The following is a 14,339-nucleotide window of genomic DNA, read 5'->3' on the forward strand; positions in this document are numbered from 1 at the left end:
GCATGCAAGGCACACACAAACTTGTGATGCTTCTTTAGGACCTGATCAAAAGCCTGAAACATACTGCTCCATTTCAGGGTGAAGCTCAGTTGGCTCAATTAACTAAAGCATCTGAAATAATTAGTCACAGAAATAAAATACGAAAAATTTGTATCAAAGGAAAGCATTGATATTGGTCCATTGTGATTTAAGCTTCATTTTTACCTTCCTAATTTCAGCACTGATATTTCTTAGAACTGTTGTAAGCATGTCTTACTAAATCTGTAAGCATGTTGTTCTGAAGCTAACCACTTAACAAAAGCTGCTTAATGCAGTACAATAGCTATTTTGAAAATTGCACTAGAGACAAGTTGCTGCAGCACAGTTCTTCTCGCAGCTACGCTGAGCAACTCTAGAAGTAGCTGGTGGCAACAGATGGTGTGTGGGTGGGGTGGGCCGGCTTCTGTCCTATCCTCCCAGATAATCTAACAGCTCCTATCTGGAAGCAAGCCAGTTATTTCTGAACTTTTACCCCTGTGTGACAGAACCAGTTCCTGCATGAAACAAAGTGGCATTATTAATACATTTTATTATTTTGGGTAAACAAGGCCTGAAAAGCCCTGCAGAAAACAGATTCTTCTAGCAACTAGTATTTTATATCTCTGTGGCCAAATTTGATTGCTTGCTCCCTTCCCTTTCACAAATTGGGCCTGGATTTGCCACAAGGCTATAATCTGACTACTGCTTTTGTGTGCCTTACAAACAACATGGTTCTGCTGAAAAGCAGCCCTCAAAAACATTTACCTTGCAGTCTCAGGGCTACAGCTGCATGTCGAACTCATGTTTTCTGCTGTCCAGCCCTAGACTGTGCTCCTTTGGCATGTAGGTACAGTAAGCGCTTGTCTTCTAGTCATGCCTAACAACTCTACTGTACCCTAGGGATTTTAAAGATGTCGAAGCTGCCTTAAATGCCATGAAGAACGTTGCTCGGCTCATCAACGAGAGAAAGCGGCGGTTGGAGAACATTGACAAAATTGCTCAGTGGCAGAGTTCAATAGAAGACTGGGAGGTAAGAGAGACGGGCTTTCCCTGTGAATTGAATGTATGGTGGTTCCCTTCTCTCCCCCACCACAACTTTTGTCTACAGCAATTACTTTATATAGATTACTGTCCCCACCTCAGTTCTGCTGCCCCTCCATGTTTGGTTTGTTTACTTTAAACAGCCGTGATCTTCTAGTATTACCTAAAAGGTCAGCACATAACCCACCAGCTGCCTCTTGCATGTTTCCTGGGATTTTTGTTTCCTTGTGGAATGAAACTGGCATGCAGGCTGGTGCGAGTCTATCCATTTCCTCCTGTCCCCCGTTTTATCTGACTGATTTCAAACGGTCAAGGTGGGCAGAACTATCCCTTAGTGCTTAAGACATGTTATTTTTGCAAAAGTGCAGACTCTGATATAGCTACAATGGAAGCCAAGCTTCCTTGTAGACGCAACATAAAAAAAAAAAACAGATAAAGCGAACAAGCAGAACACATTTTTTACATCCTAGACTCAATAAAACCAGACCCTCTCCCTCCCCAAGGATGCCAGGCTAAATTCTCAGCTATCTGCTTACGTTGCATCCTCAGGGATGGAGCTTAAGGATCAGCTGCCCTGAACACACTCCTTGGAGAAAGAGCGACTTTTTCACTTGATATCCTGTTGTTCCAGCAAAATTCAGTTCATATTCCCTGGGTACCAAGGGCACAAACACTGTCCCCACTGATGTGACCAGGACTGTCCTGCATCACAGAGGCTTCCTCTCATTCCTAGAAGAGCATTTCACCAGCAGGAGACCAGCCCTGACAGCTGCACAGCCAAGCTGAGGTTCTCCTATGAGGCTACATGCTGATTTCTTCTTCTCCCTTGTTCTGGGATGGCACAGGCCAACCTCTTCTTTGTGCTGCTCTCAGGGTGAAGATGTCCTAGTCAGAAGCTCAGAACTCATCTATTCTGGGGAATTAACCAAAATCTCCCATCCTCAAGCCAAGAGCCAACAGAGGATGTTCTTCCTCTTCGATCACCAGCTTGTCTGCTGCAAGAAGGTAAGCTGAATAGCCAGGCACAATTTCTGTTTATTACAAGGCTAATGAACTCAAGTCAACTCACATCCCTCACTTCAGTTTTGTTTGTTCTCTACATGTCTATTTCTTTAATATATATCGGTATCGTATGTGCTTCTGGCTGACAGAGCTTTACGTGCATTCACTGCAGCGTTCTCCCTGACATCGTGCTCTTCTGCATGCCCAACCACAGAAATAAGCCACAGGAACCAGCTGGTGGCCAAATTCTTATAGCAAGAGAGGAAAGCAACGCGCTGCCTCTAAGCTTAGTGTATGGGTTTACTTCATACAAATCAAACATCAGCATTGGCAACCACTTCTTTTTAAATACTAATTTTTTTTCAACTACACTTTGCAGCGGATTAGTATGATCATAATTAGAAAGCAATTGCAGCTTTAATGTAAGAGCTGTGGGCCTCGATCGTCAGTAAAACCATATTAACCACACAGGTAGAAGTCTTTAAGTACAGCCTGTGCTATGTTTCATACCTACAGTGCAGGTATCCTGTTTAACTAGTGAGAGGAATCACAGCTCCTAAAGCTCCTTAGTAGGACAAGAGGCAGGTCTCTTCCACAGGAAGTTCAGAACTGAACATGCCAGTGGCTTTTTTTTTTTCATAATCTGCAGCATATAGAGCACGTCTCTCTCTGACTCCAGATTAATTAAGATATGAAACCCTCACTGTTTTATCACTGCTATCTAATTTACTTTTCATTGGCAACACAAAAAACAAAAGCCAACTAGAAATGTTAGCTTTCTAATGTGGACTGTAGGATTCAAATTCTACTTTCTGATACTGGTTTAAGTCTGGTGCAAGATAATAGACCTGAATGAAGATCTAGGAGCAAGTCCAAGACAAACTTTCCTTCATATTACCAGAGATCTTCAGTGTGGCTGATAGCCAGCAACTATAGACGGCCATCTATCCTGACCCAGCAGACGAAACTGCACAAGTCACCTCACTGCCAGCGCTATCAAACAGAAGTTTAAAACTCTGCAATTCCATAGATTCAAATCCTGTAGCAGTTATTCTTACAGGACCTTAATGACCACTAAGAAGATTAAAAATGCCATCATATCAAAGCAGAAAAGGAGTGTCTAAGGAAGGGAAAGGACAGGAAACAGCAAAATCAGTATGACTATGTGGTCTCTCTTACAGGATCTTCTGCGCCGGGACATCTTGTATTACAAAAGTCGGATCAACATGGATGATATGGAAATACTGGATGTAGAGGATGGGAAGGACAAGGACTTCAACATCAGTGTGAAAAATGCATTTAAGCTGCACTGCCGAGACACTGAGGAAGTCCACTTATTCTGTGCAAAAAAACCTGAGCAGAAACAGCGCTGGCTGAAGGCATTTGAGAGTGAAAGGAGACAGGTTCAGCTTGACCAGGAGACTGGTACGGAAAGAACAATGCAGCGTTTTTGGGTTTTTTTTTTTAGATACCAGCCAAGGCATAGGCGTAAAGGGAAAGACAATACATACTCCAGTCCATCTCTGGGCTGCACACTTGCACATTCTGAATGAAGCTTCTCTCTTTACTTGTGCCATTGGTGAAAGAAAAAAAATCCCCCAAACCACAGGAGCAGCCACTGCAGTATGGCTGCCAGGAGCTTGATGCGTCTTTAATGAATTCAGGCAGGGCTGACAAAATAGTCGATACATTACATACAGCTTGAATTATTTTGAAATACAAGGCAAGAGCTCAACTTGGCAGTATCTATACAAAACAGGTTCAGTCAAGGGCTCTCAGTGCAAGAGAATGCTTTCATTCTTTTGTCTAAATACTGCTTAATTCGGACATGTGATCAGATGAGATCTGAACCACAGCGGGTCTGGGCTGGCTGAAGTGTGGGGCGGGGGGCAGGAAACCTTGTGTGAGAGGTGGGGAGAGCTGGGCCGCAGCAGGCAGTACGCGCCCCTTCGCAGCTCCAGGAGTAATTCAGGCTCTGCCTCCTGCCCCGGCATGTTCCAAGCCCCATGTTTCCCCTGCTGTCCGTGCCCCTGTGTTCCCATGAGGCACAAAAAAGTGACCTGCCGCTGACAGACTCTATTTTATCTTCAAGGTTTTTCAATCACAGAGGTGCAGAAAAAGCAGGCAATGCTGAATGCCAGCAAGCAGCACCATACTGGGAAGCCTAAGGGTGAGTCATTCCTGCACATATCTCGGCTGCTAGACCACGGGGCGGAGGGTGGGGGTGGAAATGGAGTTTTCTGTTCTGCATGACTGGTGGCTGAACTACTCCAGCTTCCTTTCAGGGCTTTGTTGTTTTTCTCTAAGCCTTAATTTGGTGAGCAACTGCTGCTTGCAGTGTTAAGAGCTTCATTCCAGGTTTTCATGGTCAGATAAAAATGAAAAGCAGTAGAGAGGGCAGCAAAACAGATGAGCTACTTAGACTGAAGTAATCATTCGCAGCATGGAGAGCTATAGAAAGTTAAAATAATCTGGTCAAAGATAAAGAGCAGCAAAAATAAACCATCTTAGGCTTATCAGCACACTCCATCAGTGAGACTGAAGGCCATCTACAGATTCATGTTCAGGATATGTAACCCAATATGTAACCATCTGAATTTTTAATCTCTGCAGGTTTTCAGAATTTTTCCAAACCTTAATTTTCCTTTTTAAAATTTTAGTCACTTGCTCTTTCTAATAACTGGCAAACATTCTTTGTCATACAGACATCTTCCCTCTAGAGGAAGGGAAGCCTCATCTTCCCTTCTTCTAGACCCATATCTTTTCCAGCTAAGACTCCAGAACTAAACACTGCAAAGAAAATCTGGTAACTATAAGCCATAAAGTGGTATGAGCCCGAGTTGGTAAATACCTCTCTTGATGGGGGATGTCGCTGGTAAAGCCATCTCCTGTACATCAAATTTAGATCGAACTAAGGAGTCACAGCATTAAGACTGGAAACAGTGTCATAAAGAATTATTTTATCCAGGCGGCAGAAAAATAGGTAAGAGTGCAACATCCTTTTTTTAAAAACAAAAAAACAAAAAAACCCAACACATTGGCAAGGCTTGGAGACGATGCTATTTTACGTGGTCTTCTGGTTCAGTTTAATGTTTGTTTGTTTTTTTTCTTTTTCTTTTTCTTTTTTCTTTTTCTTTTTTTTTTTTTTTTGCTTGCTAAAACTCAGCTTCACGGATGTGCAGAACAAGGTGCTGGTAAAGAGAATTTAACTGATCGGTGCTAGTGCCTTACCATCTTCAGGATCTGCACGTGCCTCTTCCCAGAATAAGCCCTATTTTAATATATGGGAATAGTTTCAATCAAACGGCATTAACAAGCTCTTGGGTAGGCCAGATGGTGAGCTCACATGAAACACTTAGCAGTGCAGTTCGTGGCAGCTTCAGAAAGCCAGAGTCAGGAAACTATTTCCTAACTACAGGAGACCTGCTTTGCACCTAATTGTTGGGGCTCTGCCAGAAACCACAGCTAAATACAAACAGCAGCTTCTATTCAAAGACTAGTTCATGTATCACCCGAGAAGCCAGGCTCTCCAAGCAATCTGTCATTCCCTGTGTGGGGGGATGAAAAGAGTAAGTAAGTTTTAGTGACCCACGTGATGCAGAGAGGGTTATAAAGGCCACTACCGCAGGGGCTATTCCTGCCTGTGCGGGAGATTTAGTGGCAGCAACAGAAAGCAAGGCTCCCATGCCTCAGGCTTGCAGCAGAGTAACCTAAAGATTCCTATTACCCCATTTTTGTGACACACAGGAGATAGCAGTTGCTTTCCTTTGGACCCACAGAAAGGCAACCGCTTCAACTGGGTGTTAAATCCTGGCTAATCGTCTCCAGTGAGAAAGCTCGGCTAAATCTGAAAAGAAGTCAGAACTGAGGTGTCACCACAAACAGCAGGGAAGATGGGCAGGAGGCTGGACTGCTCTGCTGGAGCGGAGCCCAGGGGCCAGGCAGTGCAGAAGGAGCTGCCCCCCCCACCCCCAGCAGCCCTTGAAAACTTGAGTCTTTACAAGGCCAAATGCTTTTGCCAATGCAGTAAGTCATAACAGGCAGAGGCAGTGCTGCATGCATTTGCCCCCCCCCCCCCCCACACTCCCCCTACAAAGTCACCTGTTAGGTTTGTCACTGGTGATGAGCTACAGCTGTTTTGCTCTGGTGTCACATTGACAGGAACACTTGTGAGGTATGCTTGACATTTCTAGGACTTCCACAGCATCAACACAACTCCTCAAGGGCAGTGCTGAACCTATAGGTAATACTGAGACACCCCCAGTTCAGCATGCTGACTCTATAGGATAACGCCCCTGCAGTTTTTAACAGGGACTAGGCAGCGTGTGGGGCAGGGAACTGTGCTAATGTGCTTCCCCATCTCCTTGTCATCGCAGCTGTCACCCGGCCGTACTATGACTTTCTGATGCGTCAGAAGCATCCCACCCTGCCTACCACTCTCCCGCAGCAGCAAGTCTTCATGCTGGCAGAGCCCAAGCGCAAGCCCTCGAACTTCTGGCAGAACATCAGCAGGCTGACCCCCTTCCGGAAATAAGGGCAGCCCCGGTTTGTGCCTGAATCCCTTCTGCGAAAGCACTTTATCCGTCACTCCTGGGAGATGGAGCCCAGATTCTTCCACTCCTTTGTTTGCAGAGGATGGCCCATGTGCTCCTTCCTTCCCTATTTATTTTGCAGACCCGACTGAATGCACTGGCTCTGAGGTGGGACACTGTGTGTGCGTGGGTGTGCATGTGCACATGTGTGCATTTGTGCCAGTCCAATCAAGCCAGCCTTGCACAGCGCCCGAGAGGCAAACTTCCAGGAAGAGATCACAGGAGCCTGAAGTGTTTCATCTGCAAAGATTTTGCTTGTCAGTTGTATTTTGAATCATTCCTTCCAGCTGTGACCATTACTGCTGTCTGGCAGCTGCCAGAGAGGGGATGGCAGCTGACACAGCTACCAGCTCCGTGTCCACTGACACGTTCAGAACAACGGTTCGGTGTTGCTGACATGATACACCTTTGGGGGTGGGGATAGACCCTTCCGTTCTCCTACCACCCCCCGTCCCACCTTTCTCCTCAAGGACGTGATCCTACAGTCCTAACTAATCAGTTAGCCTTTGCTGGCACTCAGAGACAACAGTGAGTACTGCACTGTGACCCTTTTCTTTCCTTTAGTTCAACACGGATGAACTAAATAGTATGTTAACGGTGCCAATCAACCTACAGCATGAGTAAAGTTCAAAATCTCCCTAGTGGGATTTGACTTATGTAAGTTAGAGAAAAATGTGCCTAAATTAATACCCTACTCAATTCCTTAGATCCTCTTCTGTCCATCATTCTGCCGTATTTCCTGGCCAATGAAAATGCTCATTGTTTGTAATGTGTTTATTTATGGTAAAAAACAGAACTGTGTATTTTGTAAGTCTGTAATTGGTCCTGTCAGATGTTGTTAACTTGATGCCTGTTTTGTCTGTTTTTCTTTTGTTTGATTTTTTTTAAAACAGAAAGGTCAATATTTGCAAACCTAGTTCCCAGAAGTCAGGGTCTGCAGTTCAGCTCTGAAAAAACTAACGAACAGCTTGATTGTTATTCCAACTCCTACAGCCCCTCCATTCAAGGGGTATTATTACAGGTTTTTGACACCTATAAAACAGACTTAAGGCCATTTATAAAAGGCTGAAATCTGGCATTAAGAGCCTCACTTTAGGTACCCAGGTTTCAAAACTATGGCCAAAAGAATTCATTTAAACCTGGGTTAGCAAAAGGAAAGATTTGCCTTACCATAGTGAGAGTTAGAAGCCATACTGACTGAATTCCCTAGCTTAGGAGACCTCCTGGGGCGCTGGAAGGAAGCAGCCCGCTCATTCCACCACGAGGGAAGTGCGGGCGAGCACTAACCACCTGCAACGCTCAAAGATCCCGCGTGTGTTGATGCTGTAGCTGACCAAAGTCTGGTCGTCCAGGGATATCTGAATTCAGTAGCATGTACAAAGTCATTCTTGCACTATATCTCCCCCCAAGACCAGGGGCTACATTTAATTTCATAAAGAAACTTGTAAAAGTGACTCTCAGCCTGTGTTTGTCTCTGACCTGTCTATCTGCGTAAACTGTTGTTTCTCCTCAAAGTCACAGTAGAGGTTTTGCACTCGCAGCTTCAAGTGACCACTAATGAGTGGAGGCTGTGCTAGAAGGTTGCGCTCTCAGCACCGTCATCCTTTGGAGGGCAGGCTGCTCAGCGCCGACCAGGCACTGGAGATGTGCCTGTCGCTCAAAACACGGATCAAGGCTAGCATGTCACCTTATCCCTGCCCTAATTCCTGCTAGTATTGATACCTGTCAGGGGTCTTACGCTACACTAACTTGGTCTCTATTAAAAAAATGAAAGAGGGAGGAGGGGAGAAGAACAGACCACATCTATGATGGTTCCTTAAATGGCAAAGTTTTCTAGAAAACATCGAACAAGCTGCAGGGAGTGCTTGAGCCCAAATTGAGCAATATGAAATGAAAGAGGAAGAGCCAGCGTCAAGAAGTAAGAAACAAATACTTGCCTGACAAAGCAGCTCCTCCAGGGGCCTGCCCACCCGCACAGCCTACCGCGTGCCAGCCGCTGGCCTTGGCGAACGGCGCAGCTCCTTGCTTTTCTCGTAGGTAGGCAGGCAGGACAGAAGGCTGCACCATCACCACCCAGGAAAGTCCTACAGTCCCCCCTGTCTGGGGGAGACTGAGCCCTCCTTGCCCCCATTTCATCCCAAGCAGCAGAGGAAAAGAGGGCTTACCAAACCCAAAGCACAGCCTTCTGCCTGCCCCATGGTGACCTGAATCAGCACAATTGTTCATGTCTGTTCTATATTTTTTTTTTTTTTTGCTTTCCAAATGCATCTGTAATTGCATGCAGCAGTTGGGAAGCCACACTGGAATGCTTACAGGCATGTCCTCCAAATGCTGCAAATCCCCCCCCCCCCCCCAATTTGCCTATTCCTTCAATAGTCTAAGCCTTACAGTGCTCAGCATTGTCCCCTGGCTTCACCTCTTGCCCTTGCAAACTAAACACCCTAAGTGAGCCTGGTTAAGCATCTCCCCCATTACCCCCCCCCCCAAAAAAAAAGAAAAAAAAAAAAAAAATCCAGCATGCAGGAGCAGCCACCTGCCTGTACTAGCTCACCGGTAAGCCTTGCACAGTTGGGTCTCTCTACCTGAAACAAGCAGCAGAAGTTTTCCCTTTTGTTTTTTTTTTTTTGTTCGTTTGTTTGTTTGTTTTTTTTGGGGGGGGGAGGTAATCTGCAGCCCAGTGGTCCCACAGCTGCACCAATATTAGCATAACACTGAAGCACATCAAAAAAAACAAACAAAAAAAACCATTTGGCCCTCCAACAGGTGTGCGCTTTTGCGCACAGACTTGCCTTTCAGGGAAGCCACTGTGATCTGCCTTGCTTGAGCATGCGTTACCCCCCTCCCCAACACACACACACACACACACACACACACACACACACACACACACACACACACACACACACACACACACACACACACACTCTCTGCTGTGATGCCTGTGGCTGCAGCAGACTGCTTGGGCCGGGGGGGGGGGGGGTGGCACTACTCAGCTGAGTTGGACCTCCAGGTACCTGCCCCTTGACCAGCACCATGGGAGGGCACCGCACTGAGCTCCCTCTTGGTCACTTAACCAGGCTGACACCCATTTCCTACTGTGAAGCAACCGCACAGCATTCCTAGCATGGTATGGCCCTTGCTGCAGTGCCACCAGCAGCACCAGGTGAACCTGCTGTAGGGCACACCTGCTCCAGAGCAGCATTAATGTGTGTGTCTACCCTAAGTGTTTGTACCCCTCCCCCCAGATGTTTTTTGTTTTGTTTTGTTTTTTTTTTTTTCTTTTGATTGGCCAGGAAGAAAACTATGGTGGCATGGGAACTGAGGAATTTTCTGAGCTTACGAGCAGTGTAGTAAATGGGGGAGGAATGCTCAATTCAAGCAGACTAATTTAGGTTGCAAGAGGCCTTGAAGGGAAGGGCACCTAGTCCCATTCCCCCCCACCCCCCACCAAGGCTGACACTGCCCCAACCTCTCTGGCCCCCTGTTCCAGTACCTCACCCTCCACCTGGTGAAAAATATCTTCCTACATCTCTGAATTTACCTTGTTGCAACCTCTGATGTCTTTAAAGTAAGTGTAAGTTATACAGGCACTCAGCTTTGTGTCTGCACTGACTGAACCAGTTCAAACCCTAAGTTACTCTACTGAGCTAAATGGAGTTACAGCACCACAGAAACCAGCATCCCTAAATCCACAGCTTTGGGGCAATTAACAAAACAGCCTTCTGTGCCCCAACCCCTATATGAAGAGTTGGCTACTATTATCTTTGTAGTAGTAGTTTAAAGAGTAAGTGTGCAGTCACTTGTTTAAGTAAGTTATCAGATTAGTCACTGCCTCTTCCAGAATTCATTTCCTATCTATCTGATCACTGCACACAAATGATCTATAAAGAGACCCTTCTATAGACAGCTTTATAATTGCCAAACCCAGTTGAAAGAAGTTATTTATTTCTGGTAGAGAGAAATACATTCCCTACTCAAATGGTGACCAGTAATATTTTTTAAAAGTGTCTTTAGTTAGGATTCTAGTGTTAAAAAAATTTGGAGCCAGGATCTGATTCCCTGTAAAAGCCTGTAGTCAGGTATAAACCTGATCACACTGAAAGAGGTGGAAACTTTGTAACACAGTACGTGGAGTTGCAGCAGAGACATTGATAAAAACAGGTTAAGAGACTAACAACTCCCTTTGCTTAAGGTACCTACCATGCACCAACATACCACTATAGCAGCTTTTAAGTCCAGATACACTTTCACCAAGGAATTTCATCCTTTATTTTCTACCCAGTAGCAATTCCAGATTCACTAACCACAAGACCTATTATTTCCCAAACAGACTCTGTATATATCAGTTGATGTGTAACCCTCATTGAGCTTAAATAATTAAACACTCAAGTCATCTTATCTCCTCAATTACTGATGATTAAACAGGAAAATGTAGATACACCAGAAAGTGATAACAACCTGCCCAACACTGCACCATATCCTGGCATCTGGGTTTTGAATGGAGTTACTCCCATTTTACTGTCATTTGCAATTATCAGGGCAAAAGCAAGTGTATGATGAAGTGTTTATACACATTATGTAGATTCACCAGGTCACCATCTAAACTCTTAATAGAGGGTGTTTCTGACATAAGATGAATGGGGGACGCGCACCTTCTGCCAGCGTTACTGAGCTGAAAGCAACAGAACAGTAACATCGGCTTCCCAAGGAGAGGCCAACACCTGGAGCACGACGAAGCAGCCAGCACCCACGTCGCCTCCTTCAGAGGCGTTTTACATGGCCAGAACACTGCGCTTTCACGCAAAACTACACGAAGCTCCTGACACGAGTCTGAACAGCAGCCGCTCATCCAGGATGTCAGGGCAGAACCTACCTAACTACTCAAAAAATACTTCAGCATGAAGAGACCTATAGGATCTGACCCAGGGTGGGTGTTTTTTGTTTGTTTTGTTTTCCTCCTTCTCTCCGGTAGCTATCAGTTTAGGAAAAAGCTTGTGAAGAACAGTCACATTTCTCAATGAGTGAAATTTGCCCAGATTTCACTTGGGCAAGTAAGGCACAGAATTTAAAGCACATGAACCAATTAGAGAATGAGTTGCTGAAGCTGGCAGCCAAAGAGAACCTGTGGCTACCAAAGAGTCTTAATTTCTGCTCATAACTGACAAAAAAACAAAACAAACAAACCTTCATTTCTGTTTTGTATTACGAGTCTGGAACAACTGAACTGGAAAAGGTGGGTAATACCCTGGAAAAATACCTATACTTCAAGTTTTGATAGCATCAAAAGCAGTACGAACTCAATTTTGAGCTAAAAAAAAAAAAAAAAGCCAAACTTTGAACTAAATCAAAGTATCACAAAGAACAATTCCCATGCAGCTAAAGACTTCCATGATGCAGCCGTTAAGGTCCTTTCTGTTTTGTCCTTCAATGCAGAATGATGGGTGCAGGGCAGGGAAAACTTGTTCTTGTCGGGCTTCGTCCATCGTCTCACTGCTATAAACTGCTGGTAGCTCCTGCCATCCAGGACACTGCTCTGCAAAGCATGGATGTCACCATCCATCATCTAGAAGCCTGTGATGCAGAGAGCACCTGCATCCAGATGTCCAACAGCTTCCTGAAAATATCAGAAAGTCAGGCTTCCGCATCATAAATTGGGACAACTAAAGAATGAGGCATCTAAGAGTAACAGACGCACAAAAAAACAATCTCAGCTCCAGACTGAAAATGCCACCCCATTTCTTGGGATGCCAGAATGACAGAAGTTAGCTTTTCTTAATGCTTTCATTTCTTTTATCTTTTGCAATGCAAGTCAAAATATCAGACTGTGCTCCTCTGGATTTACTTTACTGGAAGCATATGGTCATTTAACAGCAGAATTAAATGCATCTCTCAATTGCTTCTAAATATCAGTATTTTAAATTCTATCACTTGCTAAGTGATTGCTTAAGAACTGACTTTGTCAGCATCTACAAGATGGTACAGTTTCCAGCAAGTCCTAATTTCTTATTTTACTGCTATTATTACAACTGTCTTGAATTCTCATGTCAGGTTTAGCCAAATACCTGCTAACAAGGGTTATGGCATTGCAATACCTGTTTTGACAATGAAAAATAGTACTGCAATAATTCCTAAAGTTTTAAGAATAGAGCTGTTTATACTTCTTTTAACTGCTGGAGCCTCAGCCTGCAACTGCTGCTACCCAAGTTTTTCTACTAAGTCAGCAGGACGTGCCACAGCCATGGACGGGGAGCAGTACCACGCAGGTACGGTCATAAGGTCTCAACTACGATGCCCTGGCCCAGCCGACCAGTGAGAAAGTCCCTGCCCCAGAGCTACCACTCTGAGCAAAGCTGTAGGATCAGGTCTTCAGGTAAGTAATGGGTTAATGAGTCAGGGCTTTGGTAAAAGACAGATCTTAACTGAGAAATGTTGAAGTGTTTTCAAATGATTTGAACCCACTGAAGATGCAGTTTTGTTCATTTAGTTTGACAGTGCAGGGGAGGGAATCAATCTTCAGAGCAGCAGAGAAGAATCAAGGCAACCTTTTTCAGAACGAAGCTAGTGCAAAAAGGTAGACAAAAATATAACAACAGAGCAGAAGCCAGAATGTACCCCTGCATTTTTTCTGCTAAAAGTGCTACCCAGAGGTCAGGGTGGGGGTAGGAGGATGGCCTACTGCATGTTCAAGAGCACTTTTCAAAACAGCAACCTGGATTTCACATGCCTTTGTATTCACAGCTGCATAGCTTCAGGGTCATGAGAAGCCAAAGGGCTCTTCCCTTCCTGGCCATGCAGCAATCACAGCTCGCTTGCCCTGCCTTGGGATTAACTCCTCATGCCACATTTTATTTTTCCCATCTGTTCCCTCAACAAGAAGCTACGTTATTAAAATCCCATGGCTTTGGCAATGCTGGTGCTATTAGGAAAAAAAACCAGGCTGCTTGTTCTCCTTGCATAACTCTCCTGTCATCTTCCTCCCTGCAGTGACTTCATTCCTCCTCTCCTCACAGTTGGCTTTTCTTTTGCACAACTTTGCTACCAAAGCAGCTCCCTATTTTACAGCCTGTGCAGATGAATACCTGTGATACCTAACCCAGACCTGTATACCTTTGTGTGTGAACAACTGTTTACATATATACTTGTGAGATGGGAAATAAACAAGCTATCAACTTTTCTCCTGTCTAATTCTGTACTCTTCCCATTAAAAGGTAATTACTGAGAATACAAAATAAGCCTTTTTATCTGCCATAATCAAATTAGCTATGTAACCAGACTGAGTGCTTAACAGTCCCTTTTACCTTTCCACAACTGCTCCTTCCCTCTTCTCCTAGAAAAAAGCACCCTACCTTAGCACCTGCGCACCCATTAGCTAGGCTTGATAATAGTCCTTCCATCTCCAGCAACCTGAAACAATACACCTGCCATCCCAATCACACCATCAAGGAAAGCTTCAACCCCAGCTTCAGCAACGTTAGCATTCATGCACTGAAGGGGGATATAGCGCATGATCTCAGCTACGCAACCGCTGAAGTTAAGGTCTTGCCCGAGTCTTAGCAAGGACCATACCTGCCGTGGTGCATCAGTGCTGACAAAACGCCTTTGTGCCTCATCATAGCTAAGTCTCCTACCGTAACAGCAGCTCTAACATCTATTCCTTGTGCTTGTCTCCACCAACATGCTATATAA

General features: G+C 44.8%; 1 protein-coding gene across 5 annotated transcripts in view; it reads left to right on the top strand.

Moving 5' to 3' along the window:
- Positions 1-8,107, top strand: part of ARHGEF4 (Rho guanine nucleotide exchange factor 4) — a 235,270-nt gene extending 227,163 nt beyond the window's left edge. For 4 of the 5 annotated variants that reach the window (XM_026109625.2, XM_064516974.1, XM_064516973.1 and 1 more), the window contains 5 exons: positions 919-1,048; positions 1,933-2,064; positions 3,243-3,486; positions 4,154-4,231; positions 6,438-8,107. In XM_026109625.2, the coding sequence (XP_025965410.2) occupies positions 919-1,048; positions 1,933-2,064; positions 3,243-3,486; positions 4,154-4,231; positions 6,438-6,595 (742 nt within the window). In that variant the 3' untranslated portion in view covers positions 6,596-8,107. Of the gene's footprint in view, positions 1-918; positions 1,049-1,608; positions 1,839-1,932; positions 2,065-3,242; positions 3,487-4,153; positions 4,232-6,437 lie in introns of those variants that run through there. The other variant, XM_064516975.1, reaches the window with a different exon arrangement.
- Positions 8,108-14,339: the final 6,232 nt, after the last annotated feature.

The sequence above is a fragment of the Dromaius novaehollandiae genome, chromosome 9 (assembly GCF_036370855.1).
Source record: "Dromaius novaehollandiae isolate bDroNov1 chromosome 9, bDroNov1.hap1, whole genome shotgun sequence".
NCBI lineage: Eukaryota > Metazoa > Chordata > Aves > Casuariiformes > Dromaiidae > Dromaius > Dromaius novaehollandiae.